The sequence below is a fragment of the Engystomops pustulosus genome, chromosome 6 (genome assembly GCF_040894005.1).
Source record: "Engystomops pustulosus chromosome 6, aEngPut4.maternal, whole genome shotgun sequence".
NCBI lineage: Eukaryota > Metazoa > Chordata > Amphibia > Anura > Leptodactylidae > Engystomops > Engystomops pustulosus.
The window spans coordinates 56108902-56125462 of record NC_092416.1 but is presented as its reverse complement, the minus strand read 5'-3'; the positions used below and the strand labels follow the sequence as shown (position 1 = coordinate 56125462).

The window sequence follows — 16561 nt, the reverse complement described above, 5'->3', positions numbered from 1 at the left end:
CCGAGCCCCTCCGGCTCATTTGCCTAATTTGTAAAGCTTTGTTGTAAAAACAAAGGCATAAGAAGGTAAAGAAATGTGTATGTCATGCAGGGCATCTACCATCGGTCTCACTGGTGGTAGATGTCCTTTAAGCAAGGCAGCCATGTGTTTTATAATCCTGTAGAACCCATTTAAAGAGTAATACAATATGCAGTGAACCCCTGTTCATACCTTTTGAACATCATTTTGAATTCGGGATCACTGTAACTTATAAGATATAATAATAATAATTCTTTATTTATATAGCGCACACAGATTACGCAGCGCTGCACAGGCATGTCAAATTGGTCCCTGTCCCCATGGGGCTCACAATCTAAACAACCTAACAGTATGTTTTGAAGTGTGGGAGGAAACCGGAGTACCCGGAGGAAACCCACGCAAACACGGAGAGAACATACAAACTCTTTGCAGATGTTGACCTGGGTGGGATTCGAACCCAGGACCCCAGTGCTGCAAGGCAGATGTGCTACTCACTCAGCCACCGTGCACTTTGTGTACATTGCTTATTTTCTAGCCTGTATTGTGTTGCGGAGCTACATTCACAACGGTCCATCCCTCAGAGCTGAAATCTTCCAAAATTCTTGTTGTGCATTGTCTGATGTAGCATAACTCCTCTATAACACAGATTTATAGGAGCTTAGATGTGCTGTGATGGTTTGCAGTAACAACACGCTCCAGGCTATATTACAGATTGGTGTAGGGTACAACAGGCTGATTGTAAAGATGTGTACAGTATATCTAAAGTCCATTACTGATTACGTTTTTCTTTTTTTTGTATTATTTTAGTTTGCCGGGACTTTGCAGTTCTTGAAGATGGCGCTTTGGCTCACTGCTTGCAAGAACAGGAAAGTGAGTTGTATGAAAACATGACACTATGGTATTAGATGAGGTTTCACGTAGTAATATAAATCAGTCAAGGCCTCTTTAAGGTGTTTGGTGGAAGTTGAGAAGCTCCCAGCTTTTTACAAGACTCTCGAGTTTCCTTTATGAATGGACTGGCAGATTGCGCAGGCATATTTATTAATAATTCTTTATTTATATAGCGCACACAGAATATGCAGCGCTGTACAGAGCTTGCCAAACCAGCCCCTGTCCCCAATGGGGCTCACAATCTAATCAACCTACCAGTATGTTTTGGAGTGTGGGAGGAAACCGGAAGGACCCGGAGGAAACCCACACAAACACGGAGGGAACATACAAACTCTTTGCAGATGTTGACCCTGGGACGTGAACCCAAGTCCCCAGCGCTGCAAGGCTGTAATGCTAACCACTGAGCCACTGTTCCTCCCAATTGTATCTACATTCATCTCTGTTGGACTGCTGGAAATCCCCGAGCCTTGTACATGGCTATCATTGGCAGTTTTTCACTTAGATATTTCATTAGTTTTATGTTTTATGGACCAACTCCTACATTCATAGTGGGGTCAGGGGGCTCGATTTCTCTTGATCAATGGGGTCTCAGCTATCGTATGGAACAGTTATTGCCTCATAGACTTTATCCACACTTTGGCAGGTTTTACAGACTATTTCTCCCTAGACAACAAGAAGATAGCCGCATTTCCAAAGTCCTGCCTAATATCCTAGTATGTTGCCCATATAATACTGCCATGTGGGTTGTATATTACCACTATAGTGGTGCAAAATAATAGCAGCATTCTGACAAATAACTCATGGAATGTTGTAAAATAGTTCCCACATAATGCTGCACTGTAATTCCCTAATTATATCGCTATACACCAGTAAAAAATACTGAGTAATTTTTGTTTGATTTTATGGTTCCTAACATTGATCCCTGAATGACTGTCCTGTTAAATCCTCCGGATCTGTTAAGAATGGTTTGTCACGTGAATACTATACTGTGCCTTCTCATGAGAACTGTTTGTTTTGGTGTGCTGGATGCCGTCCCCACATTTGTATGCGTCTTTGTAATTTTCAGTTGAGCAACACTATGCCTCTAACGTCCGGAAGAATAAGCTGGTGCAGAAGGACATCCGTATAGCAAAGAAGCTTCAGGACGAAGAAGATCTGCAGAGCAAAGTGTTCAGCCTGGAGCAACAGAAGCAAATGTGAGTGAGGGAGCCATGGGTATTAAAGAATTTGTATGAATCCTCCAGGGTTCATGGGCTGCTCTGGTAGAAATGTTTGTCTCGCCCGCTCCAACAAAATCCTTGTTTTTTGAAAAAAAATGTTCTTGCATACTAACAGCAGAAACTGCAGAGTACATACTAATGTCTGAACCCATGCAGCGGGTAATTATTGTGAATAACTGGTAGACCCCAGTACTGTGCCCTGCCTGCAGCCAGCCAGGTATTCTTACTTATTATCTGCGGCACAGGCAGATTCTAGCCTTTTTACTGCCTGAGGTAAGAACTGAAATGCTGTCCCCTATGTATAAGAATATAACTACTATAATACCGTAATACACCCCTCCCCTGTACAAGAATATAAATACTATAATACTGCTCCCTATGTATAAGAATATATCTACTATAATACTGCCCCTACGTACAATAATATAACTACTATAATACTGCCCCTAATGCCCTAATGTATTAGAATATAACTACTATAATACTGCCCCTTTTGTACAAGAGTATAACTACTATAATACTGCCCCCTATGTACAAGAATATAACTACTATAATACTACTCTCTATGTACAGGAATATAACTACTATAATACTGCTCCCTATGTACAAGAATATAACTACTATAATACTGCCCCCTATATACAAGAATATAACTACTATAATACTGCCCCCTATGTACAAGAATATAAATGCTATAATACTGCCCTAAAACTTCTCCCCCCCCCCCCCTCCACATAGAGCTAGCCCCCACAAGTGCCTCGGCAGTTGTATATTTTTGTAATATCCACTGTTGAATAGTTGGCTGTACTCCCCCACGACGTACAGCACCCTCATCTCATGGCCCCCAATAACTGCAATGTGTATAAATCTACCCCTGCGAATATACCAACTCTCATCAACTAGTCTGACTACTCTAAGACCCATTACTTCTGCTCTTCTTTTCACTGAATTGTCCGTCTATATTGCTGCTTGCAGCGATTCACTGCGATCGTGCGTCACAAATCATGAATCGGTCGCTTCCCTGCACTGTTCCGACAGAGTTCACCATCTTTTTTTGTGGTGCATATGACACAATTTGAAAGTTAAATACGGCGTTCAGTCAGTATCAGTCGATTCGTCTGACGGCATGCCCCCTAATTTGTCGAATGCAAGCCAGAGCAGAAAAGGGCCATGTGCACCACAATCACAGCGCAGACACTTCTTAAATACCTGTACAAGCAGTTTTAGCCCCTAAAAAGGTGCACAGTCCGACAAAAGTGACCTCATCACTTTATGACAATCTCACAATTTGGATGAGGCTTTTGCTCTCCTTCCTCTAGTGGATAGAAAATAGACATTGGGGTGTCCTGTGCTGTTAGTTGAGACCACCTAGGACATTTAGAAATTGCTGCATCCTATCCGTGAACCCTGGATTTATCCCCTTCTTGCTTTCTATCATTGTGCACCCTTTGGTGAAGGAATAATTGCATAGAATAATGTGTCGTGTGATCGTATACTATTGATGGACTGTGATCATGGCTTTGTTTTTGCACTTTTAGAGAGGAGTTGGATTCTGAATACGCCCGTGCCATTCAGGAAGAGCTGCAGAGGAAAGCCCAGGAATGCCTGCAGAGAGAAGAGGAAGACAAGGTAAGCCACCGCTACACAGACCAAAACCAAATACAAAGGAAAAAATGCCAGTTTTCCTATTTCAACTCTTCAATGGTGGAAATACTGAAACTATAAGGCATAAGTACAGATCATATGAAATATCTAATATTCAGCTCAGACACCGTGCAAATGTTTATGGAGGTTTTCCAAAATATGCAGGGGAAAGTATTTTTTCCTGGGCCAAACATTTCTTTTATAAATTTTGCCAGATGAAAACAGATGCTATACTATGGACGCAGCCTTCTGCTTCAGCCTCCCTCTGATTTACCCCAGTAGAGGTACTGTAGGACTTTTAAAACTCCAGTGAGTTAGTTTTGAGCTTGTGGTAAGTTTGCATAGAGTCATTTTGTTGGGATTTTCTGAGATGTGTCTGGTGATCCAAACGCTATTGACTGTGATAAATGCACTTTTGTTTGTTCTAATTAATATCCAAATCTCCATCTAAATAGATTACAGAGTGAGGAATGTGTTCACGAAATCCAACACATGACTCTTATTAGCAGCTCTATTTTTACATCAGGCTCTGTGTTATTGGTTGGGTTATACCCAATTATATCTTCCTACATTTTGTTGGGGGTGATCACTATTTTATTTTAAGCTGGAAAAGACTTATAAAAGCCACATATTGGTACAAGGTCATTTATGTTGTGTCTACTGGACTTTTAAGATCAGTATTATTTGTCAGAATACCCATTGAAAAGGGTGGGACAAATATGAAAAGGATACTGTTTGTCTCTAAAACAGCACAACATGTGTCTTAAGGTTGTGTATGATGTTGCAGCTCTGGTCTTTTAACCCCTTATGGTGAGCTTTGTTTTGGCCAACATGACGTTCCCCAACGTCATGTGGATCGTACAGGCGCAGAAGCATAGCCTGTGCAATCAGTGCCGGAGGCCTGCTGTATGTGACAGTCGAGCCTCTGTACAAGCAGCCTGGATTGCGATGGTCAAGATCCCAGCTGTTTCACGCTAAGTATGGGGGTGCTGAACATCTCCATGACCCCAGGGCTGTGTTGACTGACTGCCTGCTGGGTCGGAATGCATTTCCTTGATCACTTGTTCAAATCCCAGAGGGAAACAAGAAGAAAGGGAAATTAAAAAAAAAGTTTAATAAAGATTTTTTTTTAATACAAAATAAAAGTCCCCTAAATGCCCCATATTGTGTAAAACTCCCAAACACAATATAACCTGAAAATCGCCACTGAAACAGCACATATAGGGTATCGCAATGTCCGTAACAACCCGTACAATAAAATAAAATCATTACTGAACCCATATGGTGAATGCCTTAGAACAAGTCAACATAAAAATGCTATATAAATGGGATATCACCATAACCGTACCGTACTGACCCATAGAACATAAGTAACATGTTCCTTTTTTTTTTTGTGGCTCCCACCCCCAAAAAACGGTAATATAGCTTAAAAAACGGGGTATTGCTTCCCCAAATATAACGCTACTGCAATCCTTAGGGTGAAGATACACATGGCGTTTTTGGGGCGTTTTTACTAAGTGCGTTTTCAGATCGTTAAAAACGCATGCGTTAAAAAACGCATGCGTTTTCAAAAAACGCATGCGTTTTTTGAAAACGCATCCGTTTTTGTCAGTTTTTCTGAAATTGCGCAATGAAAAGCGGACAAAAACGCATGCGTTTTCAAAAAACGCATGCGTTTTTAAAAAACGGATGCGGTTTTTAATGCATGCGTTTTTAACTATCTGAAAACGCACTTAGTAAAAACGGCCCAAAAACGCCATGTGTGTCTTCACCCTTAGGTGGTCTAATTTTTAAAATGGGTGCACTCTTTGGTTTTTATTGCCCTACTATATAAGCGGCTCAGCCAATGTGACATAGCACCTGAAATCTGTTCCACACCCCGCAATGCACCAAAAAAGCAGCTTGTGATCACCTGTGGGATATTACTGCATTTAGGATAAATTGGGTAGCAAACTATGGAGTGCGTTTACTTCTTTAACCCCTTCAAAAAATAAAAATTTAGGGGCCAAGAGGATTTTTGGAAAAAGATTTTCACTTACATCAGCCAAAGCAAATAATTTCTGTAAAACTTCAGTAGTGGTAAAAAGCTCAATATAACCTTTGATAAAATCTCTGGGTGATGTAGTTTCCAAAATAGGATAATTCATAAGGGACGGCAGGGGGGGCACAGCTCAGGAACTCTTCAAATATATAATGGCACCTGAATACAATGTCATAAAAAATTCCCCTCTAAAAGCTCAATGCCTCCTTCCGTCCTGTTTTCTGCTGTGCAGTTTTAAAAATGGGGCAATTTGTGGGGAGTTTCTAATAAATAGAACTTTGAAAACCCTTACAAAGATGAATTGTCCTCTAAAAATATTGAATCTGAAAAGTTGGAAAATTGCTGTTCGAACGGTAAGCCTCCTACGTCCTAATAAAATAAATTGACATATAAAAAATGTCAGCATAAAGCAGGCATATGGTAAATGTTAGTTAGTCTAACTGCCCAAATTTGGTTGCTAACTGTATGATAAGTATAACATTTTTAACATTTTCACCAAATTTCCATTTTTTTATTTTTTTTTACAAGTGCAATATATTTCAACTAAAATATAGCATTAATGTGAAGTACCGTATTTTCCGGGCCATTAGGCGCACCGGAATATAAGGCGCATCAGTCCGATGCGCCTTATATATGGAATAATTCCATATATAATGCGCATCGGACTATAAGGCGCGGGGTCCGGGGGCGTGGAGGAGGTCCGGGGGCGGAGCGGAGACCCGACGAGAAGAGACGCGACGCAACCCGAAGACGAGACCCGACGAGACGCGGCAACGCGGGGAAGGTGAGGGGGTGGTGGAGGAGGGCAGCGGACCATACTTACATAGGTCCCCGCTACCGGAGACAGCAGATCTCCAGCGGGAACTGCAGACCGACGCGGCAGAAGTTGTTTGTGCCGCGTGGTCTGCAGTTCCCGCTGGAGATCTGCTGTCTCCGGTAGCGGGGACCTTTGTAAGTATGGTCCGCTGCCCTCATATAGGGCGCACCGGACTATAAGGCTCACTTTGGATTTCCAAGGAAATCCAAGGCTTTTAAGTGCGCCTTATAGTCCGGAAAATACGGTACAACATGTCACGAAAAACCTGTCTGGAATGCTATACCTTATTTAGTTTATTTTCAAAGTTATAACTGCATATCCTGACATAAGCAGATTTGAAAAATCGGGCTATGTGATAAGGGTGAAAATAAGCTTAGTCCTTAAGGGATTGTCCCAAGTTTTCAAGTTGTACCCTATCTGCATGATCGGGAATACCAAACTGATCAGTGAGGGTCTAACTTGCAGGGGTCCCTGCTGATCATGAGAACAGGACCCCTGTAATCCTTAGAACAGGGGACTCATTTAATAGATTAGAAATGGAGAACATAGGCTGTCAGACAGAAGAGGGATGTGCTCGCAATTTCTTCCACACCCCTACTATTGAATGTAACTGGAGGAAGCATGCTCATTAGTGAGAACTTAACCACTGTTCTCCAGTGTCCCATCCTTGTGATCAGTGGGGGACCCAGCAATTGGACCTTCACCGATCACCTTGCTATCCCCTATCCTGTGGCATAACTTGTACACTTGAACTTGAACTCGGAGAGTTCCTTTAACCCTTTCACGACCCATGACGTAATAGCACGTCACGGGTCGGCCACGGGTGGATGGAGAGGGCTCACAGGCTGAGCCCTCTCCATAGCCGGTAAGTACCCTAGAGAGTCTGAAAAATAGTAAATGTAAAAATTTAAAAAGTTGAAAAAAAAAATTATAATAAAAAAAACATAAATATTCAAATCGCCCCCCTTTCGCCAGAACTGATATAAATATAAATAAACGGTGAAAATCAGTAACACAAAATGTCCGTTCTACCAAAATATAATAATGGGTTTTCACTGCATTTAACCCTGTAATGGCACTTTTTTGCCATTTTGAAAAATATAAAAAAATCAATAAGGTCATACAGTCCTAAAAATGCTAGCATTGAAAACTTCATCAGAAATCGCAAAAAAATGACACCATCCACAGACTTAGAAATCTTAAGTCTGAAAGTAAATTTAGTTGGAATAAGTTCTTATACTTCTGCTTTTGAGCTCTTCTTTATTTGATACTCTATTTCCTGACTACACCAGTCACAGAAATTTAGCAGGTGGTACAAAGTGTCTGAATGGTTCTGATAGAAGGTGCCCTTTTAAGACCTTGAATTCCTATGCCAGTAGCTATTTCTGCAGTGACGAGGAGACATTGAGTTTGTGCTATGATGTAGAAGTACAGTCTTCTTTTTTTGTGTGTTCAGTCTTCCGAGTTGAACATTTTGAAACATTTTCCTAATTTAGTGTTAACTGTTTTTTTTGTATTTGAGGATGGATGAGTCTTGGCAGAGCGTGGGTGTTACTTTATGGAGTAGGTCAAGCGGCTGCCAGCGTCTGAGTCAGGCTGCAGTTCTTAAATGCCACCCTGTTCAGGAATTAACGTGTTTACCTGGAGTATGGTGGATCTTCTATTATAGTAATGCAAAAAATAATATTAATAAATTATAACAATGATGTTAAAATTATAAGATTGCTTTTAGATGCCTAAATTATTGTGACCACAGTAAAAAATGAAACCTGATTTAGACCTGTCCACTTTCCTTTCCAGGATTGTAGCAGCACTTAGTACACTAGGGTATGTCCTCACACTTAGGCTACATTCACACGAATGTATGGGGGACGTATATATGGCGTATATACGCCTCTCATACACGGCAACGAGCGCACTGCGCCCTACAGGAGTGGTATGGTGCCGCACTGTTATGTAGCCGGGAGACAGAGGGGACATGTTCTATCTTTCGCCGGAATGCGTGCTATGGTACGGCGGGCACACGTTAAAGCGAATGTAGCTTTATGCTGTAAGATCTTTACACTGAGCTATGCTACAGCCTCCCCTTTGCCCTGAGAGACCGCTGAAGCAGGCTTGATTGAATACTATAGCAGTAACCTAGAACAGAGGAAAGGGGCTGTAGAGCAGCTACATAGATGCATATAGCTAACTGTACGAAGCCTAGCTACAATCCTGGATTATAAATTGGACAGGTTGCTTACCAACAATTATATACAAATGTATGATAATACAGGCGGTCCCCTACTTAAGGACACCCGACTTAAAGGAAACCTACCACATAATATGGTAGGTGTAAGATGGAAATACCGAGCACCAGCTCAGGGTGAGCTGGTGCCGGAGCTTATTTTTGTTAGTGTCCTAAACCGCTGTATTGCACTTTAAACACTTTTTAAACTTTATAGGCGAAGCTGCTTCAGCGCACGGTGGTACGCGCTTGGCGCACCATGTGCGCGACCGTGCGCGCACCTACATAGCAAGTGAAGGAAAGCCGCGCGCACGTTCGCACGCATGGTGCGCCGAGCACGTTCCACCATGCGCCAAAGCAGCTTCGGCTATAAAGTTTAAAAAGTGTTTAAACCGCAATACAGCGGTTTAGGACACTAACAAAAATAAGCTCCGGCACCAGCTCACCCTGAGCTGGTGCTCGGTATTTCCATCTTACACCTACCATATCATGTGGTAGGTTTCCTTTAAAGACGACCCCTAGTTACAGACGGGACCTCTCTGCCCACTGTGACCTCTGGTGCAGCTCTCTGGGTGCTTTACTATAGTCCCAGACTGCAATAATCGGCTGTAAAGTGTTTGTAATGAAGCTTTATTAATAATCCTTGGTCCCATTACAGTAATAAATTTTGAAACTCCGATTGTCACTGGGGCAAAAAAAAAATTTGTCTGGATCTACAGACTTGCATACAAATTCAACTTAAGAACAAACCTATGGACCCTATCTTGTATGTAACCCAGGGACTGCCTGTACTCTTCAAGGATTGTGGCAAACACTGAAATGTAGTATAGACGACACTGCTGATAAACTATAAAAATTATGCAGTGTGTACATTTTTCCACATTTTGTTGTACTGGTTCTGACTATGGATGGCCATCAATGCGATGCAGATACTTGCACTTCTGCTTTGATCGTAGTGAATGCAGTGTGTAAATCCACAGTCTCTTCCTTCTAGCTGTCTTTGTCCCAGAACAACTCCCAGAATTGTTGTGTGTGTGTATGTATATGTATATGTGTATGTGTGTGTATATATATATAATATATATGTATACCAGCAGTCGCTGGTATTGTCAGATTGAATATCCTTTGTTCAGCCAAAGGGTCTACATATATGATACAAATTTTGTTTTCTGCTACAGCCCAACATTTTCAGAACAAGGCGATTTATCATTGCTTCAATGCCAGTTTGTGTCGTAGAGGCGTTGATATAATGGCAGATTTTTGCGCATTGCTTATATAATAGCGACTACAGCACCTCTAGACCATGTGGAGGGGTGCGACTGCCAGAGCAATGGGTGGACACGGGGCGTTCCTGCTCCTTGCCTGCGTACTATTTAAGTTTTATTCACAGTTTTTTACAAAAACCTACATCAGGTCGGACCTGGTGTAGTTTAGATAAAAAACCAAAAGAAGAAGCAAAAGAGGAAAAGAAACACAAGGCTACAAAATGAGTAATGGAAAAGTGATAATCTTTATTCCATATCAAAAGACATATAAACTATATAAAAATAAAAGATAAATGCATCACAGGACGAGATACATAATGCACGCCAGGTAATAGGTCCTGATAAAGTAAAGTATCAGAAGAGTAGTACAGATAATAAGTAATACAAAGTCACAAAAGCACATATAATATAGCAAGAGGTAATAGACCATAGACACTAGTGTATGTATACATGCTTACAAAAAGCAATAAGGTGAGGAGTGTTTCATAGCTACCAACAGATGTACATCCTGACAAGAGACATAACATGATCAGTGATAGATAAATAAACGCCAAAAAGTGGCGAAAATAATGTTGGAGAGACAATAACAGGACAGACTATTACCTGGCGTGCAACCTGGTGTGGTGTAGTTTAGGTCTAAACCTCTTGATATATTCGGCGGGGCATGGAGAAGGGGGGGCTGCTATAGTATGTCGACGCAAGATAAATTTTCCCCACTAAAGTCTAGATTCTCAAACTCCTATCCCTGGACCAGGAGTTGGACTAGAGATGTTTTCTTCCCAAAACTTGTAGGGTGTATTCTATTTCAGCGGAGTCACTTTCATTGCAGTGGAGATTAACTACAACATCAGACAAATCCCACGGTCAGATGTAGCGCTAATTTTTTTGTGGGGATTTTTTTAGGACCTCCTAGAATGAAACTAATAACTGATCAAAAAAGATGAGCATTTCTTCAGTTTATTAGTTTTTTCATTAAGGGGTCACTACATGGTTGTGGCCATTTTGTGAAAGGAGCTGTTCCAACTACCTATCATTAAGTGCCAGTAATAAAACCACCACCGAGCAGCCAGTTATGTCCCCAACAATCAGGAGAATGGAGGTGCTGTTCTCACCAATAAGTGGTTGGTCGAGCACGTGTATTGCTGCTCCTCTCTATTGTATGGTAGTGCAGGGCTGGCGCCAGCAACGGGGCCCAAAGCTGCTGGGGGCCCACATAACCTAGCAGTGGTGTAACTAGGAGTGGCAGGGCCCCATAGCAGGCTTCGGCATGGGGCCCCCCTTCCCGCTAAAATTTTTTTACATATTTGTATGCTTACACATGCAAGTTACAATCACACATTTATACACTTATGCACACTCATATAGAGCATATACTGTACACACATACAGTGACATATACAAGCACACAGCATATATACACACATACAGTATATGCAGACGCCATACACCATATACACGGATGCAGTATATATACATCACATATATGTTATATACATATTATGATGTACAATGTGCAGCATAATATGGATATAATGATTTACATTCTCCTTTAGTGTGTCAGGTCGGGCCCCCTGACAGTGTTGGCCCCATAGCGGTTGCTATGGCTGCTACCACTGTAGTTACGCTCCTGTAACCTAGAGCCGACCCTTTAGTAGTATTTGTGGAAGAAAGCTCAGCGCTTTATCTTCACTCTCCTACAGTTGAAGCAGGACGCATACATGAAATGCTGCTCTGACAATTTGGTAGAATGATTTTCTGTTCTCCACATCGCTGATCAGCTTATACCAACTTAAGGCACTAGTACAACCCCCTTTAATGGTAGTGTTTTCAGCGAATTAGTTTCAATAAAAGATTTTTGTGATCTTTATTCTGTAGTGTACGATGAGTGACGGCTGCTTGGCTTGACCATCAGGATCACAGTTCATTGAAGTTCTTATTGATGTATTGGGCTAATTTGGTGGAGATACGAAGTGACTGTCTTATATACGGGCACAAATTATGAGTATTGCTATTTTTTAGACTCCAGTGTCTTGTGCTATTCAGAGACATCAGCACATATCCTAGATCTTTTTATAACCCGCAGCAGAACAAACGATTCTCTGCTATTAATAACCAGTCACTGGCCCCCTGGAAGACGGTGAGAGGTGCCGCCAGGCTGTCGCATACTTCCTCTGGGTCTCTTATACTTTTGGAAGTGTTATCAGCGGGATTTCAGAGCGAGATTCACTATTTATTGCGCAGAGGTTTCCTGTAATTGTTTTACAGGGATATTTTTTTTTAGTTCTAAGTGGATCGTAAAGTACAGACATGTTCATTTATTTATGTTTTCATTACGTATAATCTAGAATTATTGTTATTGCAGATTATTGTACATAAGGCCACATGTCTGCTGATTCCTGTCATTGGGTGTGTTACATGGAGGCCTTGTGGGTATCCAAATCACTGTGTACATCATTTTCTACATGATCAATATGAAGGTCATAAATTTACACTGATTGTGTGGGATTCAAGTCATTTTCATGACCGATGGCAATGTAATCGCCGTAAATCAATATGCCATTAGATGGCAAATACAGTAGTTGGGGGAGTTTTGTTGGCCATGAAGTTGCACCAACCACTAGGTCTCGGATTTGAGCACAATGGACCAAGTGAAGCACTTCTGACTGCCTACAATGGTCATCCCTTTCTGTATGTAGTTAGAGATCATCCTCCACATGCAAAGTAACCACCACCAAAAAGCTGAGCAGAAGACGCACAAGAAGAGTTTCTTGGACTCAGTGAGAGAACCTCTTATCCATCTACCAAACATGATGTAATTGAAAAGCTAGATACTACATGCAGTTGCTGAATCTAGCCTCTCTAGGAGATGTTAATATCACATTGGGGCAGATTTACTTACCCTGTCCATTCGCGATCCAGCGGCGCGTTCCCTGCGGTGGATTCGGGTCCGGCCGGGATTCACTAAGGTAGTTCCTCTAACGTCCACCAGGTATCGCTGCTGCGCTGAAGAGCATCGGAACGCACTGGAGTTAACCGAGCCATCCTGCATGAAGGTAAGTGCACGTCGAGCGCCACTTTTTTTTTTGTTTTAAATGCGCCGGTTTTTCCGAATCCGTCGGGTTTTTTCATGGCCACGCCCCCCCATTTCCGTTGCGTGCATGCCGATGCGCCACAATCCGGTCGCACGCGCCGAAATCCCGGGGCAATACAGGGAAAACCGGCGCAAAATGGAAAAATTTGGTTAAAAACGCAAATCGGCCCTTAGTAAATGACCCCCATTGGGTTACCAAGTGTGTCAAGCTGTGTAGAAGGGGATCCCATTGTGGATAAATGTTATTTCTGGACCAGAGTGAAAGGAAATAGAATTATTTTCTCGCACATCCCGGTCACTGTGCACAGTCCTAGCATTTCATGTTTTATAGAATAAAGTGTTCTTTTAAAGGCATCGCTCTACTACTCATTCTTGTATCTTGTGTAATGGAGCCTAGACTTTGGGCGGACACAGTTTGTATCCCCTGATGCTTCGCTGTTATCTTTTTTCCATCAAAAGAATGTAAAGCAGAAGGGACTTGTGTTTTTATGTTAACACTAAAGTGAAGAAGTGTGTGTATATAGAGAGACTTCTGTTGCCCAATGATCAGAGAAACTTTAAAGAGAACCTACCATTTAAATTAACCCACCCAATATAAATACTTCATTAAAAACTATTATTTAAAAGCCTTGCCCTTACCCCTAAATGGCTCCTTTCTATGGCTGCAATGTTTGTAAACTTATATGGAACTCACCTGATGTCAGTCCAATGATGGTATGGGGTCAGGCTTATGCAGTGTCCACTGATTGACAGTTTTCACTGCTAGGACATGCTACTGTGAGAGCTCTGTTACAATATAGGCCACTTCATGTCATGTGACCCAGGGTGATGTCATCTAAGGTCCTGCTACATTTGCAAGGCCTACCCCATGAATGTATTTGAACACACAAAATCACAGCAGCCTCCATGGAGGATGGGGAGTAGTAGAAGTCCATGGAAGCTGCTGTGATATCATGTGATCAGATACATACATGGGGTAGACTTTGAAAATGTAACTAGGTAAAGTACCTTAGTTGCCATTGCCCTGGTCACATGACCTGCTGAGATATGGGAAGTAGTAGATAGGACGGGCCGGCCGAGCAGGACACACCCTCTCTGATGCCAGGTAATATAAAATAATTTTGATTTATGGGGATGTAAGGGAAACAATTTTTAGCTAAAAGAAGGGTGACTAGCTGTATTTCTGGTGACAGGTTCCCTTTAAAAAAAAAAAAAAGAAAATCATACATGGCTGAGAGGTGGTAGACTTTAAAAACTAAGCTTGTTGTAAGCCCCTCTTCCAGGGGAGAACAGGAGCGCCAGAGAAGGTGAGCATAACAAGTTTATTTTTTTAATTCAAAAGCTGTATATCAAATTTTTTTTAATCCCCAGACAACCCCTTTAATATCTGTTGAGTGCAGAACAGCAGATGTTCACCATGAACTTGGCACAAGCTCACAGTGGATGCAGGTGCAGCAGGCAGTATTGGATCTGCCTAGGTTTATGTAGTGAGCAATGAAGATACAATTCACTAACCACAAGCATAGATATTGATTGGAATATTACGTATTGATGTACAAAGCATAATAGAAAGTCATAATTCCCATTTATCTACCGTAAGAGAAGAGGCCCCTTTTAAAGTCAACAATTGTCAAACTTTTGCCCAATGTGGTCTGCAATGCCACCTAGTGGTCATTTTCAAAGTTAATTTTATTTTCTAGAGGTCCCATACACAAAGGTATGTACTGAACACTAGTGCAGTTATATTCAGCTGAGAAATAGGACATACTAATTTTGTGAAATGGTAATTTGGATTTTACGTAGACCGTGTAAAATATTTCCTATCACATGTGCCAAGTCATAGCAGCCGCCAGTGGCCCTCCATAACCACTATGGTTAACCAGAATCATGACTCACCCTTGTGAAACCTGTTTAAAGTTGTATTATGCGGGAAGTTGTGATTTGTGTCTGGCACACAGGGTGACGCGAGACTGGAGTTTTCTTCTTCATTCCCGTTAACTTATTTCACCAAAATGTGGTTTATAGAAGTTTTGTGGCTGTGGAGTTTGGTAAAATGAGTTAGATTTCTTCTTCCTTTACAAAAACAATCCCACCTCTGATTTTACATTTGGGACCTATGAATGATTTAAACAGGAGGGGATGGAGGGTTTTGCAGGGCACCCTTATTATAAACAAGAGGTAGAATCTCTGTTTGGGGGGGGGGGGGTGCACGTGTTGTCCATAATGTAGGGGTCATGCACGGAATTGTTCTTCAAAGAAATGACTTTATTTGTAGCTTTGTAATTTCATGGTTTGCCGCTAATATTATAGTTACTACTGCTTTAATATGAAGGAAAACAAGGCAATGCACTCACTACATGAAACTAGAAGCAACTAGACAAGAAGTAACCAGTTAATGAGGAAGTAAATCTCATATATCGTATAACTCTGTGTTCTCACTCGTGTCAATTACTGATGAAGCTGGATAATTCCCATGTAAATTACCATGTGGCTCATTTGAGCCTTCTAAGAAATAGGAAAATTTCTGTCTCTTTTATATTACAGGGGTATTCCCACAAATACAAGATTCTAAAATATACTCAGGATAACAAAATAACACATTCTCTAATTCACTGTTATTAACAAAAATAAAGAATTTTCAGCTATAATTCCTGTCTCTATCAGTCCTGGTGTACACAATTTTGGTTGTCCCTGATTCCGACACTGGATCTTCTAACTTGAGGGTCGGCAGACATATTGGGGCTCATTTATTAAGGGTCCGCGGATCGCATTTCCATCGGACTTCCTGGCGTTTTGGGGGATTGCATTGTTGGGACAGGTATTTGGAAGGGGATTGTGTCACACGTAATTGGATTTTGGCTTTCATGTGACAGAAATCGTGGGGTGAGCTGTCGGATGATCCGACTGATTCGGCCTGAGCGCGGGATTTAACTTTAGAAATTTTGTCGCAATCCAATGCACTTACATACACCAGGAAAAAGAAGGTGAACTTCGGCGGACCTGCGCGGGGAAGCAACAGATGCAGGATATCAGGTACATGATCTTGGTGAATAGCGCCAGAGTGCATTATCATCGGAACAATGCACTTTGGGTAAACTCCTCGGACAGGTAAGTAAATGAGCCCCATTGTTCTCCAGTTTGACGCTGAGCCGCTCTCTCCCGCTAGACCCCACCCTTGCATTCCAACACACACACACTCTGACTTCATGACGGAAGTTTGTGAGGAGAGTGAAGCTACAGACAGATGAGATCTTTTATCCAGGGAGGAACAGCAGATCTGACAGTATGTGCTACAGGTGAGATATAGCAGAGCTGTGTATGTGATGCCTGTAATAGTAGAGCTAAGG

At 41.7% G+C, this 16561-nt stretch overlaps 1 protein-coding gene across 2 annotated transcripts in view; it reads left to right on the top strand.

Annotated features, from left to right (window-relative positions):
* LOC140135124 (coiled-coil domain-containing protein 50-like) overlaps nucleotides 1-16561 on the top strand; it is a 64659-nt gene that overhangs the window by 20669 nt on the left and 27429 nt on the right. For both annotated transcript variants that reach the window (XM_072156199.1, XM_072156200.1), the window contains exons 3-5: nucleotides 826-888; nucleotides 1976-2105; nucleotides 3668-3758. In XM_072156199.1, the coding sequence (XP_072012300.1) occupies nucleotides 826-888; nucleotides 1976-2105; nucleotides 3668-3758 (284 nt within the window). The remainder of the gene's footprint in view (nucleotides 1-825; nucleotides 889-1975; nucleotides 2106-3667; nucleotides 3759-16561) is intronic.